At 32.4% G+C, this 25,714-nt stretch overlaps 3 protein-coding genes across 5 annotated transcripts; 2 read left to right on the forward strand and 1 right to left on the reverse strand.

The window, feature by feature from the left end:
* Window positions 1-255: 255 nt before the first annotated feature.
* LOC143052419 (S-adenosylmethionine-dependent methyltransferase Rv2258c-like) lies at window positions 256-24,098 on the forward strand. 3 transcript variants are annotated; one of them, XM_076225450.1, is made up of 5 exons: window positions 256-364; window positions 18,909-19,085; window positions 19,977-20,164; window positions 22,781-22,894; window positions 23,309-24,098. In XM_076225450.1, the coding sequence occupies exons 1-5, from the start codon at window positions 330-332 to the stop codon at window positions 23,854-23,856; spliced, it is 1,062 nt and encodes a 353-aa protein (XP_076081565.1). In that variant the 5' UTR covers window positions 256-329; the 3' UTR covers window positions 23,857-24,098. The 3 variants fall into 3 exon arrangements, with proteins under 3 accessions (XP_076081565.1, XP_076081564.1, XP_076081566.1); XM_076225449.1 differs by lacking the exon at window positions 256-364 and adding an exon at window positions 12,779-12,924; XM_076225451.1 differs by lacking the exons at window positions 256-364; window positions 18,909-19,085 and adding an exon at window positions 19,459-19,601.
* On the forward strand, window positions 754-9,067 carry LOC143052418 (uncharacterized). Its single transcript, XM_076225448.1, has 9 exons — window positions 754-1,482; window positions 2,069-2,509; window positions 3,003-3,162; window positions 3,564-3,686; window positions 4,114-4,380; window positions 4,869-5,350; window positions 5,627-5,881; window positions 6,308-6,406; window positions 6,782-9,067. Exons 1-9 carry the CDS (start codon window positions 937-939, stop codon window positions 7,865-7,867), a joined length of 3,459 nt encoding a protein of 1,152 aa, XP_076081563.1. The 5' UTR covers window positions 754-936; the 3' UTR covers window positions 7,868-9,067.
* LOC143051251 (ATP-dependent DNA helicase RecQ-like) lies at window positions 9,824-12,298 on the reverse strand. Its single transcript, XM_076224214.1, has 2 exons — window positions 11,693-12,298; window positions 9,824-11,029 (listed from the first exon to the last, which is right to left on the reverse strand). Exons 1-2 carry the CDS (start codon window positions 12,151-12,153, stop codon window positions 9,904-9,906), a joined length of 1,587 nt encoding a protein of 528 aa, XP_076080329.1. The 5' UTR covers window positions 12,154-12,298; the 3' UTR covers window positions 9,824-9,903.
* Window positions 24,099-25,714: the final 1,616 nt, after the last annotated feature.

Raw genomic sequence — 25,714 nt, forward strand, 5'->3', positions numbered from 1 at the left:
AAATTATATAAGTAACTTGAAAAAATAACTTGTTTAAGTAACGCCCTTGACTGGCCAGGGTGGTCTCCATAATATATGGTTAGTCCTAGACTACAAACGGAATAGACATTTTTCCTGCTCTATATGTGCTTTCGTACACTCCTATAATGATTATAACTTTTATAATTTCATAATGTTTACATCACCGATTGTTTTTCTGTATGAATAGAAACACATTTTGTCAAATGTTTTATCTCCCTCACAGTGCCTCATTGCCTTATGTGCAATATAACCAGCCAGTCTAGGTCATAGAAAACCACGATTTTGTTGTTTGCCAATTCTTATTGAAGATGTTATCATCTAGAACAAAAGTTTCAAGTTACAGGTAAATATATCTGTTCATTTGATGTTTAAAATTTCTTTAAAATATTTTTCAGAGTGACGATTTTTCATATTTTACATGCACTACCTAAACAATGAATATAATATCAGTTCTGATGTATCAGGACCGTGCGGTTAACAAAATATTTGTTACCGTTTTTTATCTTATATAACTTTTCTTATTGTTTTATTTTAAAGTGATGAAGATTTAAGTATTTAAGTCAGTCAAAAGAAATACATTGTCATTAGGCAAATGTTGACTTAAAACATAGTTTAAAAAGAGCGTCTGCTGTTTCGATTGATTGAAATGCAGTTCTTTTATGGCTCAGTCGTACATAAATTGAATATTTAAATATTGGTTCTGCTTTTTAAATAATATGAATTTTATTTCATAACCCGAATAATCCAGTCGTTATATTACGATCACTTCGATCACTCCATTAACGCCTGAATGCATACCCAATCAGAACGCGTCAACCGGAAGTTCAAATTAACGAGTTGCATTGTGGTTTATTGTCTATAGAAATTGGCGCAAAAAGTAGGAGGAGTTGAAATAAATGTTTGTAAACATGAGCGATGGCCCGAAGCACCTGTCTTCACTGTTCACACGTGTTCAGTTCATCTAAAGACGTGAGGAGAAATGTTGATAAACTTCAGGGAGATGTTGATATTGTCAAAACTCTATCGTTTTCATACGGGATTGCAGAAAAAACACTTCGTTGTTATGTTGACAGTGCAGAAAGTTGTTATGTGTGCAGCAAGTGCTTTGCTACATTACAGGGTATATGTAGGAGTCAGAAACGTTTCAACAATCTTACAGAGAATTTGAAGAATGCTGCTTCCCTGAATTTTGAGAACATCAAAACAGATCTAGAATGTACATCATTGCCAGTTCACCATGATAAGTCTGTGCCTGTGGAGATAGTGATTTCATCAATTAAAAAGAGACCAAGAAGTTGCCTAACTCCAATGAAATCTGGGTGTACTCCAAAGGGAAAGAAATTAGTTACCCCATCAACACCAAAAGCAAACAGAAGGAGATTGAATTTCTCAAATTCACCAAGGAAGACCCCAAATACAACCAAGAAAAAAATATCTGCAAGCCCTGGGCCAAGAGTTAAGGTATGCTTTAATATATTTATGATCTGAGGAGGATATAACAACCCAGAAAAGTGTAACTGTGTACATTTATTATTTTATTTGGCATGTAAGCTTAGCCTTCCAAATAATTAGCCTCAGTCTTATTTAATATTGCAACATCACTATCATGACTATACAAAATTAGGTCTACATGCACCAAATCATCATACTCAATTACTTGATGAAGAGTGCACGACTTTACTTCAACTTGTATCTCTAATAAATTAATATGTACATGTACAATATAAACGTGAAAAATACATTAAAATTATTAACAAAAATTTTGGTATAAAGATCAACGACAACGTACATTTAGTCATTTACATATATACTTCTAATATATATATCTAAACACATTTAATATACATTTGTAAGGGGACATAAAGTTGGAACACCCCCCCCCCCTTTTTTTTAAATGTCTGAATTACATGTATGTACATGTATTACAATATTTGTACATGTAGGTACTTTGTACAATCATCTGTATATGTATTTCCTTAATTATTTTTAATGTTAACCCAATGTTTGGATTTTAGACCAATACTGAATACATTTATTTTCATTCCAGGTGCAACTTGGATTTAAAGGCAGTACAAGGAATACTGTACTTAAAGGCCACAGCAAACTAGCATGCCGAGCACTAGTATTAAAACAGTACAAAACAGCTCTGAATCATCTTCTTCAAATTGAAGAACTGAAGAAAGACCTCAACCAAGTCATTAAAAAGAAGATAAGTCAAGAGATTCAGCAAATATGCAAATACAAAGATTGTGTCTTACGAACAAAAAACATAAAACAATTTTCATGGAAGACTGCCTGCAAACAGTTGGAAAGTGTATGTCCTCTGACAATGGATTTCCTTCATACAGTTGCTGGACCTAGTAAATTGAAGCAGCTTCCTCGTGTTGTTTCAAGTGTGGCAATACTATTATTTAACAGAAACATGCATATGGGAGCTTTACAAGTGATAAATAGCATTTTGATGTTCAGAGGTCATGTTCGAACAAAGGTATGTACAAAAATGATTAATTTAAGGACATACACAAAACTTAAATCTTTCACAGTTCTTGTTCATGTACATGTATTTATATAAATTATACATGTATATTTATATATGTGATATTAAGCTGAATGAGACAACTGTTATGGAAGATCAAATGCTGTTGATATACAATGTTAGTAGTTATTTATCATTGAAGGCGACATAGCAACCTTTAACATTGAGCATAAAGCTTGAATAAAACCTCATTTAGATTAATACATGTCCATGAAAAAATTAGAAAATATAGGATGAAAGATACTGAATAGACAGTCACAAATGTAAAATTATATTCAACATTGTTGAATTTTATTAAAAACAAAAATGTCAATATAGTAAAATTAACCTATTAACATGATTAATTCTTTGGTACATTTATATCTTACGAAATGAATATGTATTTTAGTGTATGCACATTCATGACATTGCACATGTATTTAACAGATACTTTTCTATTATTTAGGTGTACACTTCCTTCAACCGAGCTGGTTTGAGCAGTTCATACAAATCTGCAGTAAGACATGTTGATGTTATATGTGAGGACTTTGACCTGCCAGTAAAAATGTGGTCTCAAAAGTTAGCTACTGCTGCAAAGGATAAAGACAAAGATATGACGTTATTAGGTATGTTATATTTTTCATTATGTATGTTGAGCAGGCAGGCTAACACCAATCATTGGACAAATTGCACATATAAAAAGAAGATGTGGTATTACGTATTACCAGTGAGACAATCTTCATCTTTGTTTAAAAGTATCCATTTAATCACATGTTAATCTGACTATAACATGTATAATTTGATGCCTATATGTACATTAATTGATTTATGAGTGAAAAATTAGTCCATGGGCATGATTAGGGATGCTTCAACATTTAAATAGATTGTATACATTTATGTTTAACTTTATGTTTAGGTATACATATTTTGTACATGGAAAATAGTTATATGCTCATTTGTCAACCACATTTCTACATGTACATATATGAGCAATTCACTATTTTATCATTATTATACATCATTTCAGATGATCATAATTATGCCTTGTCCACTTTCTTGGAAGATGATTCTACAGTACATGTATCAATGGAATCCTCATTGTCTTCTGTACAGACACCAGTACTAGTGAAACCAGTGCATGCAGAACCAGGTATTACAATTTGCCCATTTTTATCAGCACATTCGTAGGGGAAACTGATTTCACTTTAATTCTTGAGCTTTTATATACAATACTTTTAAAAGAAGAGTGTTGATAAGTTTTAGCTTTTATTTCTATATTAATTCATTAAAAAGTTTTTTGTTTTTTTATTTCAACCAAGAGTTTCGGTTTACATGAACTGTATGTAATCATGGTAATGTATTTGAGTGTTTAAATTTAATTCAAGTTTTTGGTTAAGAAAGTTGTCAATTTTAAAGCATACAGATTTCAACTATCATGTTTACTATTTCCAGGTGATTCAATGTAACTGTGCACATTTTATGAATCTGTGACTGTGTTAATGTTTGATTGACTTTCTTTCCATTTTATTTGATACCGAAAGAATGCAAAAAACTCATATTCCTATTATGCATTTCAGGATTACATCAGGGTTCAAGATTTAACGAGGCAAACATAATGAGTGAGTGCTCTTTAAATGAAGGATCACCGTGGCCAATGTACATAGCTGAACCTTGTCCAATGACAACACCCAGTTCTATAAGTGACGGATCACCGTGGCCAATGTACATAGCTGAACCTTGTCCAATGACGACACCCAGTTCTATAAATGAAGGATCACCGTGGCCAATGTTCATAGCTGAACCATGCCCAATGACAACACCCAGTTATAAAGAATCAGTTAAAGGTACATATAAACCAGCTTCATTTCTTTTATAAGTTAATTAAACAAAATCATACTTTTTATTATAAAAATATAGATGTATTATGTAGTACATGTTGTACTATGATTGCCAATGAGATGATTGTCCAAGTAAAACCAAATGTAGTTACACTTTATGTATTTTACAAAACATTTATTATTATATCGGGATATCTTGATTCTGGTAAAATCTTTAGACAACAAATAGAATAACATATTTATTCTGTTAGCATACTTATGTTATATTATTATATTTTTATTATGAAAAGTAGTTAAGCATATGGAATTTTTATGAAAGATTTAACCAATCTAATATTGAAATAATTTTTAATTTTAAACAGCTACTAGTGTATACCGTATATACATTGATATATGCGAATGTGGTCAAAAAGATGTGTGTTGAAAATGTTAAATATTTTGTATATTTTAAAAAATGGACATTTTATTAATAAATTGTATTACATGTATTATAGAGGCAGTCAACATGGTCAAGTCTACACCAATTCCAGCTGACACATCCCAGCATGAAGAACCTATCACTGAACTAACAGCAGCTGACTCTCCTTTTACAACAGTAAATTCCAAGGATATTAACTCAACAACTGAACCTTCTTTTCAAATTATAATGGACAACCTCAACATGAATACAAAAGCACGACATAAAACAATGGACACATCAAACAAAGTTTTCAACTTAGTCCATTCTGTTGCAGTGAAAGACAGAGCACCATCAGAGGATTTAGACTCTGTTCACCCACAAGCAGACATACTGTCTGTCCCAAATGAGGCGTTTGTTCCAAATGCAGAAGATTACAAGGCACTATACAAAGACTGTAATATACTTATTCAAAGGGCATTAGTCGACCATATTTCAGCCTTGAAGGACTGTAAAGAATTTGTTACCTACCACATTCCCCACCAGTATACAGAGGAGTCGAAGAAAAAAAGTGTTATTGTAAGTATCCACAGTTTACAATGTAGCTAATTAATGAAAATAATGAATACGTTTGTACATCTGTCGTGAAATAAAAGTTAACATCAAAATTAAACAACTGATATATATATATATATGTGTGAATATTTAATTGATATATTTTTATAGACTTTTTTTTGAAATTTTAGTAATTGTTCTAAGTTTTAGATTACAACTTTTATATATATATTGTCCATGTAATTTTGATTTTTGATAAACATATTTTCTTCAAATTCAAAAAATATATCTTCATTGTAGGTACCTCTGGGAATCATGGAAAAAGATGAAAACAAAACAGAAGAAATGATTGAAGTTATTGAACACCTACAACAGTATGTGCCGAGAGATGGACAGCGGAAGATGATGCCACTTCTGTTAGGGGGAGATGCTCTTAGTGTAGAAAGAGGTGATGCGGCACAAAAGGCAAGAGCTGATGGAGTTAATCAAGAGGACCGTCTGGAAGGATTTATTTGGAAGAGTGAAGACTGGCATGGTCATGTCATAACTTTACAGGTATGTTTCTTATGTAATTGAAGATGAAAAAATATATGTTTCATGTACATGTAAAATGATAATTTAAAAACAAGGAGCTGTGGTATGATTGCAACTGAGACTAATATCCACCAATGTTCAAATGAAGTGGGTGTTAGCAACTGTAGGCAAAAGTACAGCCTTCAACAATGAGAAAAATCCATAATGTAGTGTTTGCTTTAAATATATGTAACAATTCATTTTAGAAAACTAACCGCCAAAGTAATTACAGAACAATTCAGGCAGGATAAAAATTACAAGCATGAACCAAAGTCAACCACTGAATAACAGGCTCCTAAGGTGGGACAGACACTTACAGAATGTTTGTAAACACTTACATGTATGTTATTTTTTTTTCAGTCATCATTTGGTTTTGTTGGGTTTTTAAAAAATTTGTTTATTTTTCAGGAAATTTATAATCTACATTTTAAAGGAACATCATCTGCCGAAAAAGGAACCCTATTTCAGCTTAGGAACAAATTTGATCACCGAGGTGTTAAATCAGTTGTAAGTACATTTAATTATAAACACAAAGATGAAATGATAAAAATTTCTACATATATTGCTTTTCCTCAGCCACTCTATTAAATTCATTAAATAAAGTTGCTTTTCACCATAATTTTTTGTGCAGGAGATAATTGTAATTGTAAATGATGAGAAACATGTTTGGAAATATCTGTTCAATTCATAAAATTATAAAGCTATGTTATATTGTCTGTCTTAATAAACTAATGTTTCTGTTACTCTGAATACTAACAAATTATTTAATTTATAGATCTGCCTAAAATTTATTGTTGCATTAAAGAAAACCAGAATAAATGATTATAATTGACACTATCCTATATTTGAAATTGTTCTAAAATTATAAACTTTGTATTTTAGGTAAAAGATGCTGTCAATGACTGCAGAGATTTTGTACGTTTTGTGACAAAGGGCTATATCATCCTAGCAGCGTTACAAATCCTGAATTTGACAAGTGTAGATGATATCAACAAAATAATTGACACAATGAAGAAAGAGGAAAAGAAAAAATTTCTGGAAAAGTTGTCATCAGACATTGTGGAAAAATATATTGTTGCCAAACCATTTGTCCTTGAACAGAATGGCCACGACACGGCAGATAATAATAGAGTACCATGCGGATATCCAGGCTGCCCTAAGACATTTGCCATAAATGGAAAGTGTAAGGAAAAACACATGAATATTTGTTTATACAAAGATTTGCAACATCTACAATTACCAGAAACAAACAAAAAGCAGAAAGAAACCAAAAAAGTTGATTCTAATAAAGCTGAAACAGAAGACCATAAGTTAAATTATTCATGTAGTTTGTTGCGAGATGGTCTTTACGACTGGATTAGAGAGGATGCATCTAAAGAAAATGATGGTGATCGTCTAGTGCGTATGTGGAGGTTAGACATTCTTAAATATACTCAAAATAACCATACAAAATACCGTCTTCTTTCATTCCGGCTACAAGCTCAGCTGTTAGCACTTCTACCACCAAAGCTAGCACACCAATTGCGTCACAACAGGGGTGTGAACATTCATGGTGGGGCAGGAAAAAATGTACCAGGTGATTTGGCGCTGGAATTTCTAAACATGCGGGCAAAAGATTCGTTGAACTCATTAAGTGGAAATTTGTCATCATCTTCAATTCAAAGATGTGGTAGAAGTTTGCAGGGCTGCAATGACCTTATTGACAGCTACACAGAAGGTTTGCAGCAATTTTTTGGTCGACCATCAAACTCGAAACCATCGATTCAAAAGGACATCAACTCTTTAGTTGAAGAGCTAGCAAAAGAGAATTTGTTTGATAAAATTCCAGGACGTTGTCACCACTCCTTCCAAAATATTATAAATGATGAAACAAGTAAGGTAAATGGACAAAAACTGAGCCAGTGGTTAACATCAAAAAAAGAAACATTTGCAAAATACCAGCGTAGTCGTTCATATCAAATGTGTTGAACTGTGTAGAAATTTACTTAGAATACTGTGTGTACACATGAAGTTATAAATTGTGATGGTGAAAGTTCAGTGCAATATTTTGAAGCCATAGTGCAATTTTGTTTGTTATCCTTTTTACATGTTTTTTTTTAATGAGTTACATTTTGCATGTTTTGTATTCAAATATATAGTGTTACATGTACCTTGGGTTTTTTTTTTTTGTGATCATGTAATAATACTCATTTTGTATGCAATGAAACTTCTTTTTACTAGTCTTATATGCAATTTTTTACTGTCTCTTGATGTGTGATATTTTATTGCTTTGTTGGAATTCTGCTGCCTTTGGTTAAATCAAGACATGATGTGCTTGGTAATTTGTGATCCCAAATACTTGTTTGTTTTTGTTTTATAATTAACTGTGATCATTGTAAATAAATAGTGCTGTAAATATTTTTGTCTTTTCAACTGATGGTGATGAAGAATTATGCGGTCTCTGGTTAAATCAATACAAGTAGGTTGTTATCGTTAATATTCAATCAGTTGTTATTTTTTTCATTAATTGCGATTGTTGTGTTAAATAGTGCTGTAAATATTCTTGTTTTGACCAATTGTGACCATACATCTTTATTAAGTGCCAGTATAGAAATATTTTCAACAAGAGATACTTTTGGAATAACTGAATAGTTTATCTATTGAAACAGAATTCAGTGTTAAAATTAAAGGAATAGTGCTTTTTCGTGTATATGAATCTGCCTAAATGTATATTGTTCCATTTTACGATTGAAAAGATTAGTGCTGACTAAGATAAACAGTATATATATATATATATATATGATTCAATAATTGTGCATATAGGTCTTTAAAAAATCAATCCATTAAATATTTATCATTTTATGTAAGTCCAGTCTTTTGGTTCAGATTTTAATTTGTTGATCATGAACCACAGAAGTTTTTGTAATTTTTATCCATGCTGTCTTCTAAACTTTTTTTCAACTTTGCATTGAATGCACGCATTTTTCTATTTGAAGAACCTATCTGATATTTTATAAGTGATACATGTACATTGTACCTATACATGTACTTTAACTGCTGGTCTCTCAGTCGACCATTTTTATTTGTATTATTCTGGCATTTTCCATGTATAATTCTCATATGATTGTATATATTTGATGCTACTTTAAAATGAAGTTGTTGTGTTAATAAAATGTCTTTCAACACCAATTTTTTGTTCTTGTACTAAAGTTGTGCAGTTGGATCATGTGGATACTGATAACTGAGTCATGTTTTCATGGTTACATGTATCTAGAGTTTTGTAAACCAGTATACGTAGTTACTGAACAGCGACCCTTAAAGACCATTTAAACATAAGAAGATGTGGTATGATGACCAATGAGACAACTTTTCATCCAAATATTACAGTTGTAATTACATGAACTCAGAAGAATTTTTCCGTAACAACAGGGCCTTCAACATGGAACCTTGACTTGCACATCAAAGTAAGCTATATTGAACCTAAAATAACTTTGCTGGATCCCAACTCTCACTGTAACCTTGGACAGTGGTGTTACAGTACCTTGTAAGAATCAACATTTATATTCACTTCAAATTACTTTGGTTGGCTACGTTCTCATTGGCGATCATATGACATCTGCTTATTTTTTGGTCAATTGATTATAGTGTTTCCATGCATAAATCAAATATAAAGGGTTGAAAGATTTCATTGGTAGTTTTTGTCTGAGACGAATAGATAAGTTGATTGATTTGTTCTGCATTTTGTCAAGTTGGGTTTTATAGTGTAACTGACGACACATCTACTAAAGTTATGGAATATCCTCATTGTTAAAGGTCACACAGTGGCTTTTAGATACTCATTACATATAAGATCATATATATGCTCATTGGCAAGGCCAATGATATACAACATACATTGTCATCTGATTTTCATATTTTGATTTTCTTCAAAAAAAAGATACATCATGTTGTCAAATATTTAATACAAGTACATAAACATGTACTTAATCAAATTAAATATATCATAATGCACAATTTAACATTTATCAAAACTCCATATCAACTTCCTCAATTAATTCGAGAATTTCTGTTGCAAGGTCATGGTCTAAAAGTCCAAGTGAAATGATATCATCTTCACAGAATACGAAAGAAACATTCTCTACTAAACAGTCAATGAATTTGCTGTCAAATGACAGCTGACGGTTGAGGCCTTCTTCACATAAGTAATCATTAAAGTCAATGAAATTGTCCTTCAAAATTTTTAATTTCTGGTCATTGAATTGTCTGGCAATTGGATCTGATTCAAAATTGTTTTCAGGTGATATATGTATATTACAGAATTCAAAGTCTACACAACAACCACAAGTGCAATTTAACCGACAATTACTGCAACACTGACACAAAGGATTTGTGCTGTTCACATGGTTACCTTGTTCAAGAAGCTCATCATTGTCTAGCACAAAATATCTATTTAACTCAAGTCTAATACATTCCTTTGTTTGGCACAAATTTCTCACCCCTTCATTGCAACGTCCTTTAGCAGTATCAAAGCTGGAGAAATATATACAAGATTGTGAAGGTTTGCCATTCCTGCCTGCTCGACCACTTTCTTGTGAAAATTGTTCAAGTCCTCGAGGTGCTCCCCAATGAACTACTCTTTCAATATCAGGAATATCAACTCCCATGCCAAATGCAACTGTTGCAAACACAATTCGAATGGTACTATCTTCATTTGGGAACTCATTCAACACATGATTCTTGTTTGTTTCTGCTGTAGACCTATGATACATTGCTACAAGTCTATTATCCAAAATATCTCTATTGTGTTCAATACCACTTACGAAGTACTCAAACAAATCGGCACATGAAAGAATACTCCTACAGTATATGACGGTCTTCTTTGTTTTTACAGAGTTAGTTTTCAAGTCTTTTAACAGCCACTCTAATTCATGGACACTTTTGCTGGACTTTTTCAATGAATATGTTATGTTGGTGCGTTCAGGTAATTTTGAAATTGTCTTAGTCCCATTTGGTTTCATCTGCAATTTTTTCAAAATTTCTGAATGCATGGATTTGGTTGAGGTAGCTGTAAGGGCAACAAAAGGAGTTTTTTCTGGCACAACTGAACGTAATTCTGCAAGTCTGTCATAATGTCTTCTAAATTCTCCACCCCTGCCAAAGAAAAAATAAAAAATCAATATATTAACATAAAAAGTTGTCAAGAATGAATGAATGATTGTTAGTCGTTAACATATTATTAGCACAAGAAAGGCTACATCACTGCATGAATTCAGTGAATAATGGCAAAAGAAATATACATTACAATGCAATTGGTTTTTTTTTTAACTTAATCTATTAATAGTGGTACATGTAGTTGTACATAGCATATACATGTAAAATGGACACCAGCATTTCAGTTGCTGTTGTTGGTTCATGTCTGTTAAATTGTTTCTGGCATGCCTTGTTTTTTCATAGGTTTCAGTGTTATAATCTAGTCTGTAACTTGTAAGAAATTTTTCTTTAATAGCCGACAATATAATATGTTTTTTTTTCTCATTGTTGAAAGCCAAGAAAAAAATGTAGAGCCTTGGAAGGATATTTCAAACAAATGGCAATTAAAAAAAAAAATCAATCATACTGTACATGTACACATCTCCTCATTATCATAAAAGACAGTAGCTGCGGAACCATAGCTCTTAGGTCCTTATGTTATTTTTTGACTATTTGCGGACCATAGATCTATGGTCCGCAAATAGTCAAAAAATAACATAAGGACCTAAGAGCTACGGTTCCGCAGCTAAAAAGACAGTAGCAATGTTAAAAATAATATCTTACCACTGTGTGATGCAATGGGCTTCATCTATTACAACTGCTTTGATATGACTATGAAATTGTCCTTTGGTCAAACTAGTGCGCCACAATCCTGGTGTAAGGGCTGCCTCAGGCGAGGAAAAGACTATGGAATATTTCCCTGCAGCAATGTTCTCAACAACGCCTTTATCTGGTTGACATTCACCTACTACTGTTGCACTTATATTTAATTGTTCTAATTTAGAGATCTGATCCTTCATTAAAGCTTGAAGTGGTGAAATAACTAGCACTGTTGATTTTTCACCGGACAGTTTTTCAAATAGCTCCGGTAAATGGAAGTAAATTCGTGATTTACCATAGCCTGTTGGTAAAATGACAACTGTATCATTCAACTGTAGTATATTTTCAATAGATTCTCTTTGTTTATCTTTTAATTCAAACATATATTTATCCTCTATTTCACTTAGATAGCTATCGATCTCCATGTTTGTAAACAAACGTGATGTTGCCGGAAATCGGGACTGCGCATAATCTAAAGGTCGTTGTCCGCGATTGGTCAATACAATTTGTATTGGGCTGACGCGTCCAATGATCACTTTGTCTTCAAGCCCTCTGGAGGACAATGACCGTAAGGGGGCGCTGTAATTATTCGAGTTATTTATTTCATAGCATTTATAAAAAAAAAAAATAAAATTAAAGCATTCAACAAATAGTAATTCTAACACAATATCATCCATTCAGAAGCCACTTAAAATTCTGTTATGAGTTCTAGCATCTTATGATACAATGTAAAATCAATACAAAAATCATCAAAGATACAATTTTTTAAGCCAGACCTGCGTTTCGTCTACAGATCACTCGTCGGTGATGCACGAACTAAGTAAAAGGCGAAATCAAGGATGAAAATTGAGTAGCATTGAGATGTTTTCAAGACAAGCAAAGCTAGGGTGGTCTCCATTACAGATGGTTAGTCCTAGACTACAAACCGAATAGAGATTTTTCCTGCTCTATGTTTGCTTTTGAACACTTCTCTAATGATTATAATTTTTATAATGTCATAATGTTTACATCACCGATTGTTTTTCTGTATGAATAGAAACACATTTTGTCAAATGTTTCATCTCCCTCACAGGGCCCCATTGCCTTATGTGCAATATAACCAGCCAGTCTAGGTCATGAATACAAAACCACAATTTTGTCGTTTGGCAATTCTTATTGAAGATGTTATCATCTAGAACAAAAGTTTCAAGTTACAGGTAAATATATCTGTCCATTTGATGTTTAAAATTTCTTTAAAATATTTTTTAGGGTGAAGAATTTTCATATTGAATAATGAATATAATATCAGTTCTGATGTATCAGGACCGTACGGTTAGGAAAATAAATGTTACCGTTTTTTTTTTTATCTTATATAACTTTCTTATTGGTTTATTTAAAGTGATTAAGATTTATGTATTGAAGTCGGTTTTAAATTCTTTCATCATTGAAAACCAGTTGCTCCGCAGGGCGCAGCTTTATACGACCGCAGAGGTTGAACCCTGAACGATTAGGGCAAGTATGGACACAACATTCAAGCTGGATTCATTTCTAAATTTGGATTGTGATTAAAAAATTGACACAGCATAGGTTTCTGACGCAGAATGAATGTGTTCTAATGAACTTAATTTTTTTTTTGCCTTTGAGCAATTCACTATGCTGTTGAATATTACTCCTCTCAAAAAAAGGTTTGAAGAAATTTTCTTTTTATTTATGAAATTTGAAATGAGAAAAATTGACCCCCCCCCCCCCGCAATTTTTTTTCACATCCCCCTTTCCCTTATTCAAAAACTGATCTCAATTCAAATTTTTAATGGAGTTTGCAACAATAACTACTCATTTAAATACATAAATTTTTTTTAAAAAAGTGCTTGTTATCACTGAATGGTAAAGATTGTTTTAATTTATGAGTTGGTAGTAAAAGTGAATATACATTGCATATTGTGTAAAACAATGATTTAAGTTGATTCGACTACTATTTTGGACAAAGAAAGATAATTCCAATTGAAAATTTCTTGCTATTGCGCAATATTGTGCAATTAGATATTTCTTGCTATTGCGCAATACTGTGCAATTGAAAATACTTGCTATTGCTGTGCAATTGAAGATGTCTTGCTATTGTTACCGTTTTTTAAACTATATTTTAAGTCAACATTTGCCTAATGACAATACTGTGCAATTGTAAATTTCTTGCTATTGCACAATACTTAACATAACAATTTTGGATCCTGATTTGGACCAACTTGAAAACTGGGCCCATAATCAAAAATCTAAGTACATGTTTAGATTCAGCATATCAAAGAAGCCCAAGAATTCATTTTTTGATGAAATCAAACAAAGTTTAATTTTGGACCCCGATTTGGACCAACTTGAAAACTGGGCCAATAATCAAAAATTTAAGTACATTTTTAGATTCAGCATATCTAAGAAGCCCAAGGATACAAATTTTGTTAAAATCAAACTGAGTTTAATTTTGGACCCTTTGGACCTTAATATAGACCAATTTGAAAACGGGACCAAAAATTAGGAATCTACATACACAGTTAGATTCGGCATATCAAAGAACCCAAATTATTCAATTTTTTATGAAATCAAACAAAGTTTAATTTTGAACCCTTTGGGCCCCATATTCCTAAACTGTTGGGACCAAAACTCCCAAAATCAATCCCAACCTTCCTTTTATGGTCATAAACCTTGTGTTTAAATTTCATAGATTTCTAGTTTATACTAAAGTTATGGTGCGAAAACCAAGAAAAATGCTTAGTTGGGCCCCTGTTTGGCCCTAATTTCTAAACTGTTATGATCTCAACTCCCAAAATCAATCCCAACCTTCTTTTTGTGTTCATAAACCTTGTGTTTAAATTTCTTTGATTTCTATTTACTTAAACTAAAGTTATAGTGCGAAAACCTAGAAAATGCTTATTTGCACCCTTTTTGTCCCCTTTCTCCTAAACTGTTGGGACCAAAACTTCCAAAATCAATCCCAACCTTCCTTTTGTGGTCATAAACCTTGTGTTTGAATTTCATACATTTCTATTTACTAAAACTAAAGTTATAGTGCGAAAACCAAAAGTATTCGGACGACGACGACGACGACGACGACGCTGACGCCAACGTGATACCAATATACGACCAAAAATTTTTCAATTTTTGCGGTCGTATAAAAATAATATGCAAATGTTCATGAAATGTTGAATACACACATTGTCATCCCTGTAACTTTTATGCTGATTTTACAATATGCGTTTTGCTCACTGTGTTATAGGTCGTACCGTGACCTGTTGTTGTTAACATCTTTGTCCGTTAGTCTTTGTTGTATAGTTGTCCCATTCGCAATCATTCAATATCTCTTTTTTGTATTTTAATAAATGGCAGTACATTTCGTTCATTTTAACGTTTTAATTGGGAAGATAGAAAACGTGTGAAAAAGGTTTTTCGTGTTAGGTTTTATATGCTTTATCTCAAATATTCCACGCGCATTGCCTTTCAAATAAAAACAAAAGTCGGCGAGATTTCAGAGGAATATGACTTCGCGACGATATATGACTTAGGATAAAAACGTCTCTATGCATACACTATTCTTGCCTTATTTTTTGTTGGATCGATCGTGTGTAGTTCATCGGAGGTGATTATGTCACAGCTGCTCATTTATAATACTACGATAACATTAAATTACATAAGATTCGTGAGAAAGTAAATTTATCGAGATTATATAACTAAACTGTTTACACGTATAGCTCATTTCGAATGATTTTTTGTAGGTCAGAGATAAGGAATTAAAACAACATTTCAGATATATTAAATCTTACATGAGGTTCTGGATAGGGGTTTTTATTTCCTTTTTCTCTGTTCGTTATTTAATCTGACCATTATTTCCTATTCTTTTATTTAAATTAAAACATTCGTTTATTTAAGAATTGAATGCTTCTTTTTGTAACTTTTGGGGGTGTAAAAGCGTTGACCGAAGTACATTTTGTAAAGAAGCATTCAATACTTATTATTACATTTTTTTAGCTTTCATCATTAAAACACGAATTTTATATTTTTTTATTTAATTCACCTATGTACTTTATTGTCAGATGATCACGTTTTATCATGAATGATAAATTTTATTGAGTAATGTAATTGCTTAAGGAATAACACGTGATGTGCAGCTAGCCAATCAGAATAAAGTATTATAATGAAACATACATCTAATGTAATTATTCTCTATTGTTCTTCTTTTTTGGGTATTTATTCTGCACAACTTGCCGTTATTCTCTATTCTTTTTTTCCTGAACTATTTACCAATTATTCTCGATTCTGTAAACTCCATTCGTTCTCTGATACAAATATTTACAAATACTTTATACACATGATACATGTATGGCTAAGTTTAAGAATACATGTATGTAAACTATATTTGTTAATAAACGATCTACTAAAGTTCACACACCCATTGCTTTAAATGAAATATATATGTTAGCGGAAATAAGTAAAATGAGCCATTAAGCTTAAATCCTAGACAATAAGCTAACGCCAAGGCATTAAGTTATTGCCTGAAAATTTCAAGCATTAAACTAATTGTTTGTAAAATAATGTTAATTATTCAACATTTTGCCAAAAACCATTTCAGGCAATAAGAACTTTGGGATTTTTGCTTTATCTTCCAAATGAATGTACATTTGGTAAAAAAATCTTGATGTAAAGTATTGTTCATTATATATTCATAAGTATTAAACTACATTAATTTAACATATCTAAAAATTTTAGTATTTTTTCATATTCTTCACAGAATTAAATTTTTCTTTGTGGAATTTCAAAAATATGTTTCAAACAAGTGATAGTTTCTAATGAAAGGAGAAGGATTTATGATTTTGTCTGAAAATTATTTGAAATAAATTCGCACTTAACTGGTCAAATGAAAATTGTAACACGAAGAAAAAATATATATGGAAGGGAGAAGTGAACCCATTTTATCCAAGGGTTGAAAAGTAGAGGACAGGTTAATCTAATGGATTTCCAATTAAACATGTTAAACACAGATGGAAACTATAAATTTCAGAAAACCAACCAACAAAGGTTTGTAACATATAGCTCTTGAGTCCAAATGTGCTTCAGAGTTGACTTTCAATTTAATTGATATTTTGAAAACGTTTGGTGCGCCCCATAAACTGTAAAGTGACAATGGTTGTGAATTTAGACTTTTTGGTTATACCCGATTTAAAAATAAAGTGGCCAGAACTTGTAAATTTCTATTAGGAATTTGACATTTTAACTTCAGTTATTATCATGTTATAATATATCAAATGAATTTTTAACTTTGAATACATGTCTTTGTATTTACTTGCCTTTACATTTTAGGCATTTAGGTTAATGCCTGGACACATTTTTCTGGATTTAAGCTAAAATTCTAAGATTAAAGAGTTAGGTCGAACATCATTAAGGCAATTGACTTACTGCCTTGGCGTTAGTTTAATGCCTATGCATTAAGCTTAATGCCTAATTTCAGTTATAGCCGCTCACATATACAATATAACTGCATAGTGTAGTTAAAAAATATATCGGAAAAGAAAATATTGAAAAATGTTTTCCTTATGACAAGGGTTTAATTGCTATTTGCTATATAAAAACAAGGAGAGTTATTTTTGTTAAATCAATAAAGTTAATTCTCTCCTTAGAATTTTCAGTTTACAATCCGGAGTCCGTTTATAAAGGGGCATTAGCTACGAGGTATACAAATTAATAAAATATGATTTTTTTTGGGACAGTCATTTATAAAAGTGAAATCGTGAAATGATAATTCGCTTTTAGCAGCCAGTTTGTTTCAGTTTTGTTAAAAATGGCAAAGATACATCGCTAATGAATGATTCACTTCCAAGTGAATAATTCGACCTCATTAAATCCGTATTCATGTGAACTTAAATTGAACACCACAGCTAGAGATGAGTATTACATGATATAGTCATGTTCAGATATTTACAAGAAAAGAATGCCAATACATGTATTGGAAACGAAACAAGGGTAAACCATTTGATTTACTGATTCGATCTACAAAAACTCATTCTTATACAGGTAGAAATGGTTATTAACATATTTTAAAACCTATAATATGTCATCAAACAGACCTAACAAATCTAATTGCACGAATGGGCTATCTACTTATATATATGTTAATGTTTAGATTTATGATGGTTTGTGACCGTCGGCAGTCTTCGGAGTTCACCTTGATAATTTATGGCGTCCAGACAAAAAAAAGACACGAAATGCTGATACGTATTATCGAGTCCGTGCATCGTAAAATGTTTATTTCAGACTATTTATTATTCGGATGTACGTTTACTATGTTATAAATCAAATATTAGAATTTGAGTCAAATCGGTGAACATGACTTTGACAGCTAAGGCCACTATAATAACCGAATAAGAATAATCAAATAGAATATAACAAATATCAGGTGATTTCGACGTCGACATTTATTCCCTTAAGGACACTAAAATATTCTCTCTGTTCCATTATATGCGTTTAAAAACCTTGTACATTGTATTTAATTGAGCACACACATATTGGCGTGGGCAAAATTTATCATGTACTGAAAAACATATGAATTAGATAACAAGCTAAACAATTATTAAGAACATGCAGCAATTAAAGTATATTTGACCTTACGTCATAAATCAAACTAAAGGGTTTTGAAGTGAACAGAAAATATGGCATCATCTAACTTAAAGTAAAGACATGGTCACAAGACTAAAATAATACGTGAAGATATTCCTTTGGGAAAGGAGATCGAGGATAATCAAGGAATAATCAAAATTGAATTTTGAAGGACAGTCAAAACCATTGCATTTGACGAAAAGATATAAAAAAAAACTGTACATATACTTTGAAAACTAAGGGCTGAACACTCCCCCACCCCAAAAAAAAAATAAATAAACAAACAAAATGGGAAGGCATACCATCTATCCTGCACCATATGTGGCACTCGTCAGCATTTCTATTTCTCCGGTAAGTACAAATCAAAAGGATATAAGTGTCGTTCCGTGATATCACATTTGAGAAAAAGTGGACACGATAGTGGTTACGACGGTTGGAACTTATTTGCGAACAACCAACTCATAATGGTGTTCGTAAAAATTAAAAATCATAAATTCGTTATACTATTATTATTCGTACTGGTTTAAATTTCGTATTTTTTTCTCAATACTGTCTGTTTGTTACGTAGGAGTCCCATACTGGAACCTGAGGAATATGCAGATAGATTTTCTTCAACTGTGACGAATGGTTTTATTGCTTTAGAAATAGCAATAGGTCATAAACTAGGACTCTTTGGTTCGCTGAATGAATTTACTTCCCCAGTTTCACCAACAGAGCTCGCTGTATCATGCAAATTGAAAGAAAGGTAGGAAAATACGTGATATATCGTAGATTTTAATTTACTAATAACAAGTCCTGTCTCACAAACTTAAAAACTGGCAGAGTTGAATGCGGTTATTATTTTCGTGTCAATTTTAGTCTCTAGAGTTTCTGTGTGTTTGAACATCCCTGGTATTTAAATGTTTGTGTTTGAGTGTTCCTAATGAAGCACTTTGAGCGCTTGTAATTTATAAAGTTTTATCTTATTTCATTCAAACATATATGCATACATTTTGAAATTTATTTATGCTTACACAAATATTACATAATTATATGTGATTACTAAAGATTTATCACGATTTATTTGTCAGTATGATTTATGATTCAAACGAGTACTTTACAAACAAGGATATGTTAAGTATCAAAAAAGGACATGTTGAGTTTAAGCCTTCTAGACAGAAGTAATCTAGCGGACAAGGTCAAAAATGTTCTCATACGCTTTTATTGTACAAGAAGAACTTATCATTATACGAACCACACATTTGCTTTATCAGAGTTACAGGTATGAAGCTGATTATTTACATACTGGTATAACCTACTCGTGGTTTCAACACTTGTTACAAATGTAAACAGGCTTGGACTGTTAAAATGTATGCCTGTCAAGAATTTGTAGTAAAATACCGAGCAGTCCGGTTATAAATTATTTACAAACGGGAAAATGATGCAGCATGTACCACTGAATATCTTTTTTTGTCCCCAACGAACGCGTTACGGGGAACATAGAAATGATTTTAATTTGTTGGTGCTTTTTAATTGAAAAGAAGAATTCGATGAGTAAATCTGTTTTTTGAATTTCACAAGGATTTTATTTGTTGTGGAACAGAAGCACAAGAAAAAGATAATATTTCAAATGGATTTGTTTCTCTTTTTCCCTTAGATATGTCAGAGAATGGTTAGGATGTATGTCAGCCGCTGGTTTCGTTAGTATCTCATCCGATGATAAATACTTTATACCGGAAGCATGCAAACCTCATACAGAATCTAGTAAACTCGCCAGTGCGTTACTGCAACTAGCTGCGAATACCTCCTCAGTATTAGAATGTTTCAAAGAGGACGGACCGAAGGGTAAGCTATATACCACTTTACCTTTTTAAACTTTGTTCCTTTTTGGAATACTCTGTAATTGACGTAAACCAAACGTTGTTTGTTTTATTTTCTCTACCTACTTAATGCTTGTATGTGCTCTTAATCCTACGCTATTTCTACTGACCTAAAACTCAATGGAACAATTTCTTGAATAATAAAAATAAAAATAAAATGAACCAATATATTACTGCTAATACATATAGCATCTTAAACACAATAAGTAATTTTATCCCGGGCGATTACAAAATTGTGTATTTCTATACCTATAATACATGTAATACGTTCTGCCTTATAAATCATATGTCATTTTTCTCATTGGCAGCTCAATAAAGTGTTCGGATCGCTAGTTTACTGATCCTAATTGTTCGATCAGTAACTGATCGTACGTTTACTTATCTCGATCCTTATTAGTCGGTACACTTACAGACCTTTAGATTACTTACGTATTTTAATACGCCAGACACGCGTTTCGTCTACATAAGACTCATCAGTGACTCTCGGATCAAAATAGTTATATAGCCAAAAAAGGTACAAAATTGAAGAGCATTGAGGAACTAAAATTCCAAAAAAAAAAAAAATTGCCAAATACGGATAAGGTATTCTATGCATGGGATAAGAAAATCCTTAATTTTTCGAAAAAATCAAAGCTTTGTGAACAGGAAATTTATAAAAATGACCAAACATTTGATATTCATGTCACCACCGACGTGCTGACTACTGGGCTGGTGATACTCTCGGGGACGAAACGTTCACCAGCAGTGGCATCGACCCAGTGGTTTAAATAGTTATGAAAGGTACCAGGATTATAATTTAATACGCAGGACGCGCGTTTCATCTATATAAGACTCTTTACAGACAGTAAGCTTACAGATCCTCAAAAGTCGTTAGCTTACGAATCCTTAATAAAGTGTAAAATTATTGACCCTTAATATTCGTTAGAATACTGATTCCTAATAGTCGTTAATAGACTTATCTTTAACAGACCGTAAGCTAACTGATCCTTAACAGACCGTAAGCTAACTGATCCTTAACAGACCTTAAGCTTACTGATCCTGAACAGACTATAGGCTAACGTATCGTTTCAAAAGTCGTTAGCTTACTGATTCCTAACAAACCTTAAGCTTACTTATCCCTAATATTTGTTAACTTATTGATCCTTTCTCGTCGTTATGTTACTGATCATTTATACACGTTAGCATACTGATTCTTAACAGATAGGTAGCTTTCTGATCCTTAATTATCGTTATCCTTAAGTATTTTTCCGCCTGATTGTAAGGTTTCAGACCGTTAGATGTCAAAAGCGTAATGACCCCTAGCTTAATGTTATTAAATGGTCATTATAGTACTGATTGTTAGTTAACTGATCCGTTTGTTGTCACTAGCTTACTGCTCGCTAGCTAACTAATTCGTAGTGGCTACTAGCTTACTGATCCTTGATGGTCAATATCTTATTGATTGTTAGCTAACTAAAATGTATTGACTATATATATCAACTTACTGATTGCTATCTAACTAAGTGAGGATTAGCTTTTTTTTGGTCACTTACTTACTTATTGTAAGCTGATTGATTCTTATTGACCATCAGCATATTGATCGATAGCTTCTGACTCTAATTGGTAACAAGAATATTGACCACTAACATCCGTTATTGTTACTAGCTTACTGATCCTTGATGGTCATTATCTTACTGATTGCTAGCTATCTGATACGTATACTAATCTATTATCTTACTGATTGTAAGCAAACTGATACGTATAATAATCTATTATCTTACTGATTGCTAACTATCTGATACGTAAAATAATCTATTAGCTTACTGATTGCTAACTATCTGATACGTAAAATAATCTAGTATCTTACTGATTGCTAACTATCTGATACGTAAAATAATCTATTAGCTTACTGATTGCTAACTATCTGATATGTATAATAATCTATTAGCTTACTGATTGTAAGCAAACTGCGCTGTTACAAATGTAACCATTGGCTTACCGACCGTTCATTGGTTACTAGCTTACTGATTGCTAACTATCTGATACGTATAATAATCTATTAGCTTACTGATTGTAAGCAAACTGCGCTGTTACAAATGTAACCATTGGCTTACCGACCGTTCATTGGTTACTAGCTTACTGATTGCTAACTATCTGATACGTATAATAATCTATTAGCTTACTGATTGTAAGCAAACTGCGCTGTGTTACCCATTGGCTTACTGACCGCTCATTGGTTACTAGCTTACTGATTGCTTGCTATCTGATACGTATAATAATCTATTAGCTTACTGATTGTAAGCAAACTGCGCTATGTTAACCATTGGCTTACTGACCGCTCATTGGTTACTAGCTTACTGATTGCTAGCTAACTGATACGTTTTGGTGTGTAGCTCATTGATTGTTAGTTTCGTGGCTAACACCTGATCTTAAGTACACTTGTTGTTTTTAGTAGCGTTTATTTATTGCTCCGTTTAAACCGTCAGCTTACCGTTCCATTTTTTTCGCTACCAACGAAAGAAGTATTTTTTAGTAAGCTGTACATAACAAGCCGTTTTATTTAATATCTAGGCCTGTAACACAATTGATGGAAATATTTCAGGATATGATTACAGTAACCAGTTTGATACGTTGATGTGGTTGGACGATGATAATCAAGCATGTGACAGTAAATGGATTAAAGAAAATTTATTCCCGGTCGGATACAAGGAACCAGGTTTTAAATTATAGATCTTAAGTCGTTGTATGCTTTGTTTTAAAACTACTTGCTTTAAAAATTTGCCGGTACGAAGTTAATTGTTAACACAACAGATATATCAAAACACAAGATTAGACTAGACTATCCGAAAAGCAATTGTCGAATAACACTAAGTCATAAATAAAACATAAAGATTTTGGTTTTTCAAGTCTAATTTGGGTTACCAAATAATAACTTACTGAGTGTATGTATGTCAGAACAAGTCACGTGATTCAATGGTAACAAAACAAATACACGGGATCATGGTAACATGTTTCCTACGCTAAACGTAAATGAAATGTGTCATGTAAATATAAATTTGTTTTATCAAATTGAAATATTTTCTTTTCCACGAAAATGGTTATTTTATGAGTGTTGCTCTTCTTTACACAGATGCAATAACCAATGTTTTGGATTTCGGATGTGGACCAGGCAGTTTAACTATAAAATTAGCTGAATATTTACCAAATGCCAAAGTATACGGCGTAGATATCGATCGAAATTCCATTGAAAAGGCTAAGGAGAATAAGGCAAAAGAAAATATACCAAATGTCGAATTCGTTTTACTTGAAAACGACCACATGGATGAATCCTGGACGAAGAAATTCGATTGGATAACTTTGGTTGATGTACTGCATGACCTTCCAAATCCAAATTTCAGTATTTCAGACATCAAACGAGTTCTAAAGGATGATGGAACTGTATCTGCAATAGATCCATGTGTCAATTCTGATCACAAAATGAACCAAGGCAACCAAACTGCTGCAATGCTGTATGTTTTTAGTACATTTGTGTGTCTCCCATGTAGCATGTCACGCGAACCTGCAGTTGGTAATGGCGTAGGATGGGGTGTAGAAAACAGAGCAGAATTTCTTAAATCGAATGATTTAAAGATTTTAGGGGACGAACATAATGGATTGGTACATTTTCAAAAAGCATAGATATTCCGTACAACATAAAAGAAAAAGATTAACATTTGCATTTTCTGGAAGTAGAGAAGTGTTTTCACAGCTTGCAAAATTTTCACTAATTTTAATTTTTTTTTAAAAGTTTTATAATATAGATTTATTCATTCCAAAGACATAAATGAATTTCTCTGGTAGTTTAGTATATATTTGCCTACTGTGTGTATGCTCTTAAAAGATGTTGTCATTGATTTCGTTTAATAAAATCATTACATTAATCGTTTTCTTATCTTCTGAAACTTTATACCGAAAACTCCAAAACATTTTCTGTTGTCTGCTGGGGTATCCAGAAAAAATTTAAGAAACAAACATGTTACTCTACAAACTTTGTTGACTTTCATTAGAACCAATGTATGTAAATCATAGAAGTCAGAACTGTTGTTGGCATCAAACATCTTAATAATTTTCGATAAATCATTTGTGGTCAATCAAATGAATGCATGATCAAATATAAGTGGACGATGAAAATAAGTGGTATGATTGCCAATGAGACAAGTCTCCAACAGAGACCAAATGACGTAGACGTTAACAACTGTATGTCACCAAACGCTTCTTTCATCAATGAGCAAAACCCATACTACATGGTAAATAATAAAAGGCCCAAAAATGACAAATATGAAACAATTTAAACGAAAATATTGTTTGCTTCCAAATCATTCGATACTGTGTGTACATTAAGGAGCAAGAGCAAATATTAATCTGCTCGGAGTCAGAATAATGTGTCCGGGTAAGGGGACATGTCTTCCTGCGGACTTTTATCTTGTTAACAAGCACGTTAAAATTTCGGATCAGAGTGTCGGTCTAGCACAAAGCAGGGTTAATATTCATATAACACTAACTTGTTCTCGTCCTGAATATGCATATTAATTTGCCACTGCACGTTAATCCGCCATCTATCATCATTATCATCCATTGTTTTGAACGTCGTTTATCAATAAAAAAATAATTACTGAACAGTTATTTAAATAGTTCACGACGGCGGCGTCGGTGTAAACTAGTTGTCTTAAGATGTTAAAGGACGTGGATGATGCATACTTTATACATGTTTGTAGATGACTTATGTATGTTACAGAATTTCCTTGACCTCAGTATGATGGTCCATTACCTTTTTTGTCGTATGATTGTCTCAATAACTATGAGTAATCGAATGATCCTTGCAATGTGTACATGTCTATCAGACAGGGTTGACCTGGGCTCTCGGTCAGTACTCGGAGTACAAAATAAGTGCACTAAACAAAAACTTCAGTATTTTGATTGGTTGATTCTTGAGTATGAGTACAAAAATCATGCTCAAAAGTTTTATGACCACAAGGCCTGACCTCTACATCTTTACCTTTCATGGATCAATGAACAAGGTTAAAGTCACACGATTAGGTCCATTTCGCAGATACTATTCACAGTATGGCCGTGTTCAAATGAACTAAATTTGGTGTGTAGCTGATATCAACGGGTTAACTAAACTCTACTGCGTTCATATTGATAAAAATCGATGTCCACATATTGTTTACATCAGGTTTTGATAACATGCAGTCGATAGTAAATGTTGGCCTTGTGTGAGTTAAGTTTAACTGGATACATTCAAAGTCATAAGTAAAAAATAAACTAACTAACAATGCACGACTATAATAGAAAAGGACAAAATGACAGTCAAAAGTACATAGCACACAACTTGTACAATTATAGACTGAGCAACATCAACTCGATCAAAATCGAAGGGTGATCTCAAATGGTGTAGAAATGGTCACAATGTAGCAGATGTTATGGGTACCTTTAAGGTCAAGTAACAGTAAATGAACGTCGTGTAGCGGATTCCGCGAAATGTTGCCACGTTTTG

Source organism: Mytilus galloprovincialis, chromosome 11, assembly GCF_965363235.1.
Source record: "Mytilus galloprovincialis chromosome 11, xbMytGall1.hap1.1, whole genome shotgun sequence".
NCBI lineage: Eukaryota > Metazoa > Mollusca > Bivalvia > Mytilida > Mytilidae > Mytilus > Mytilus galloprovincialis.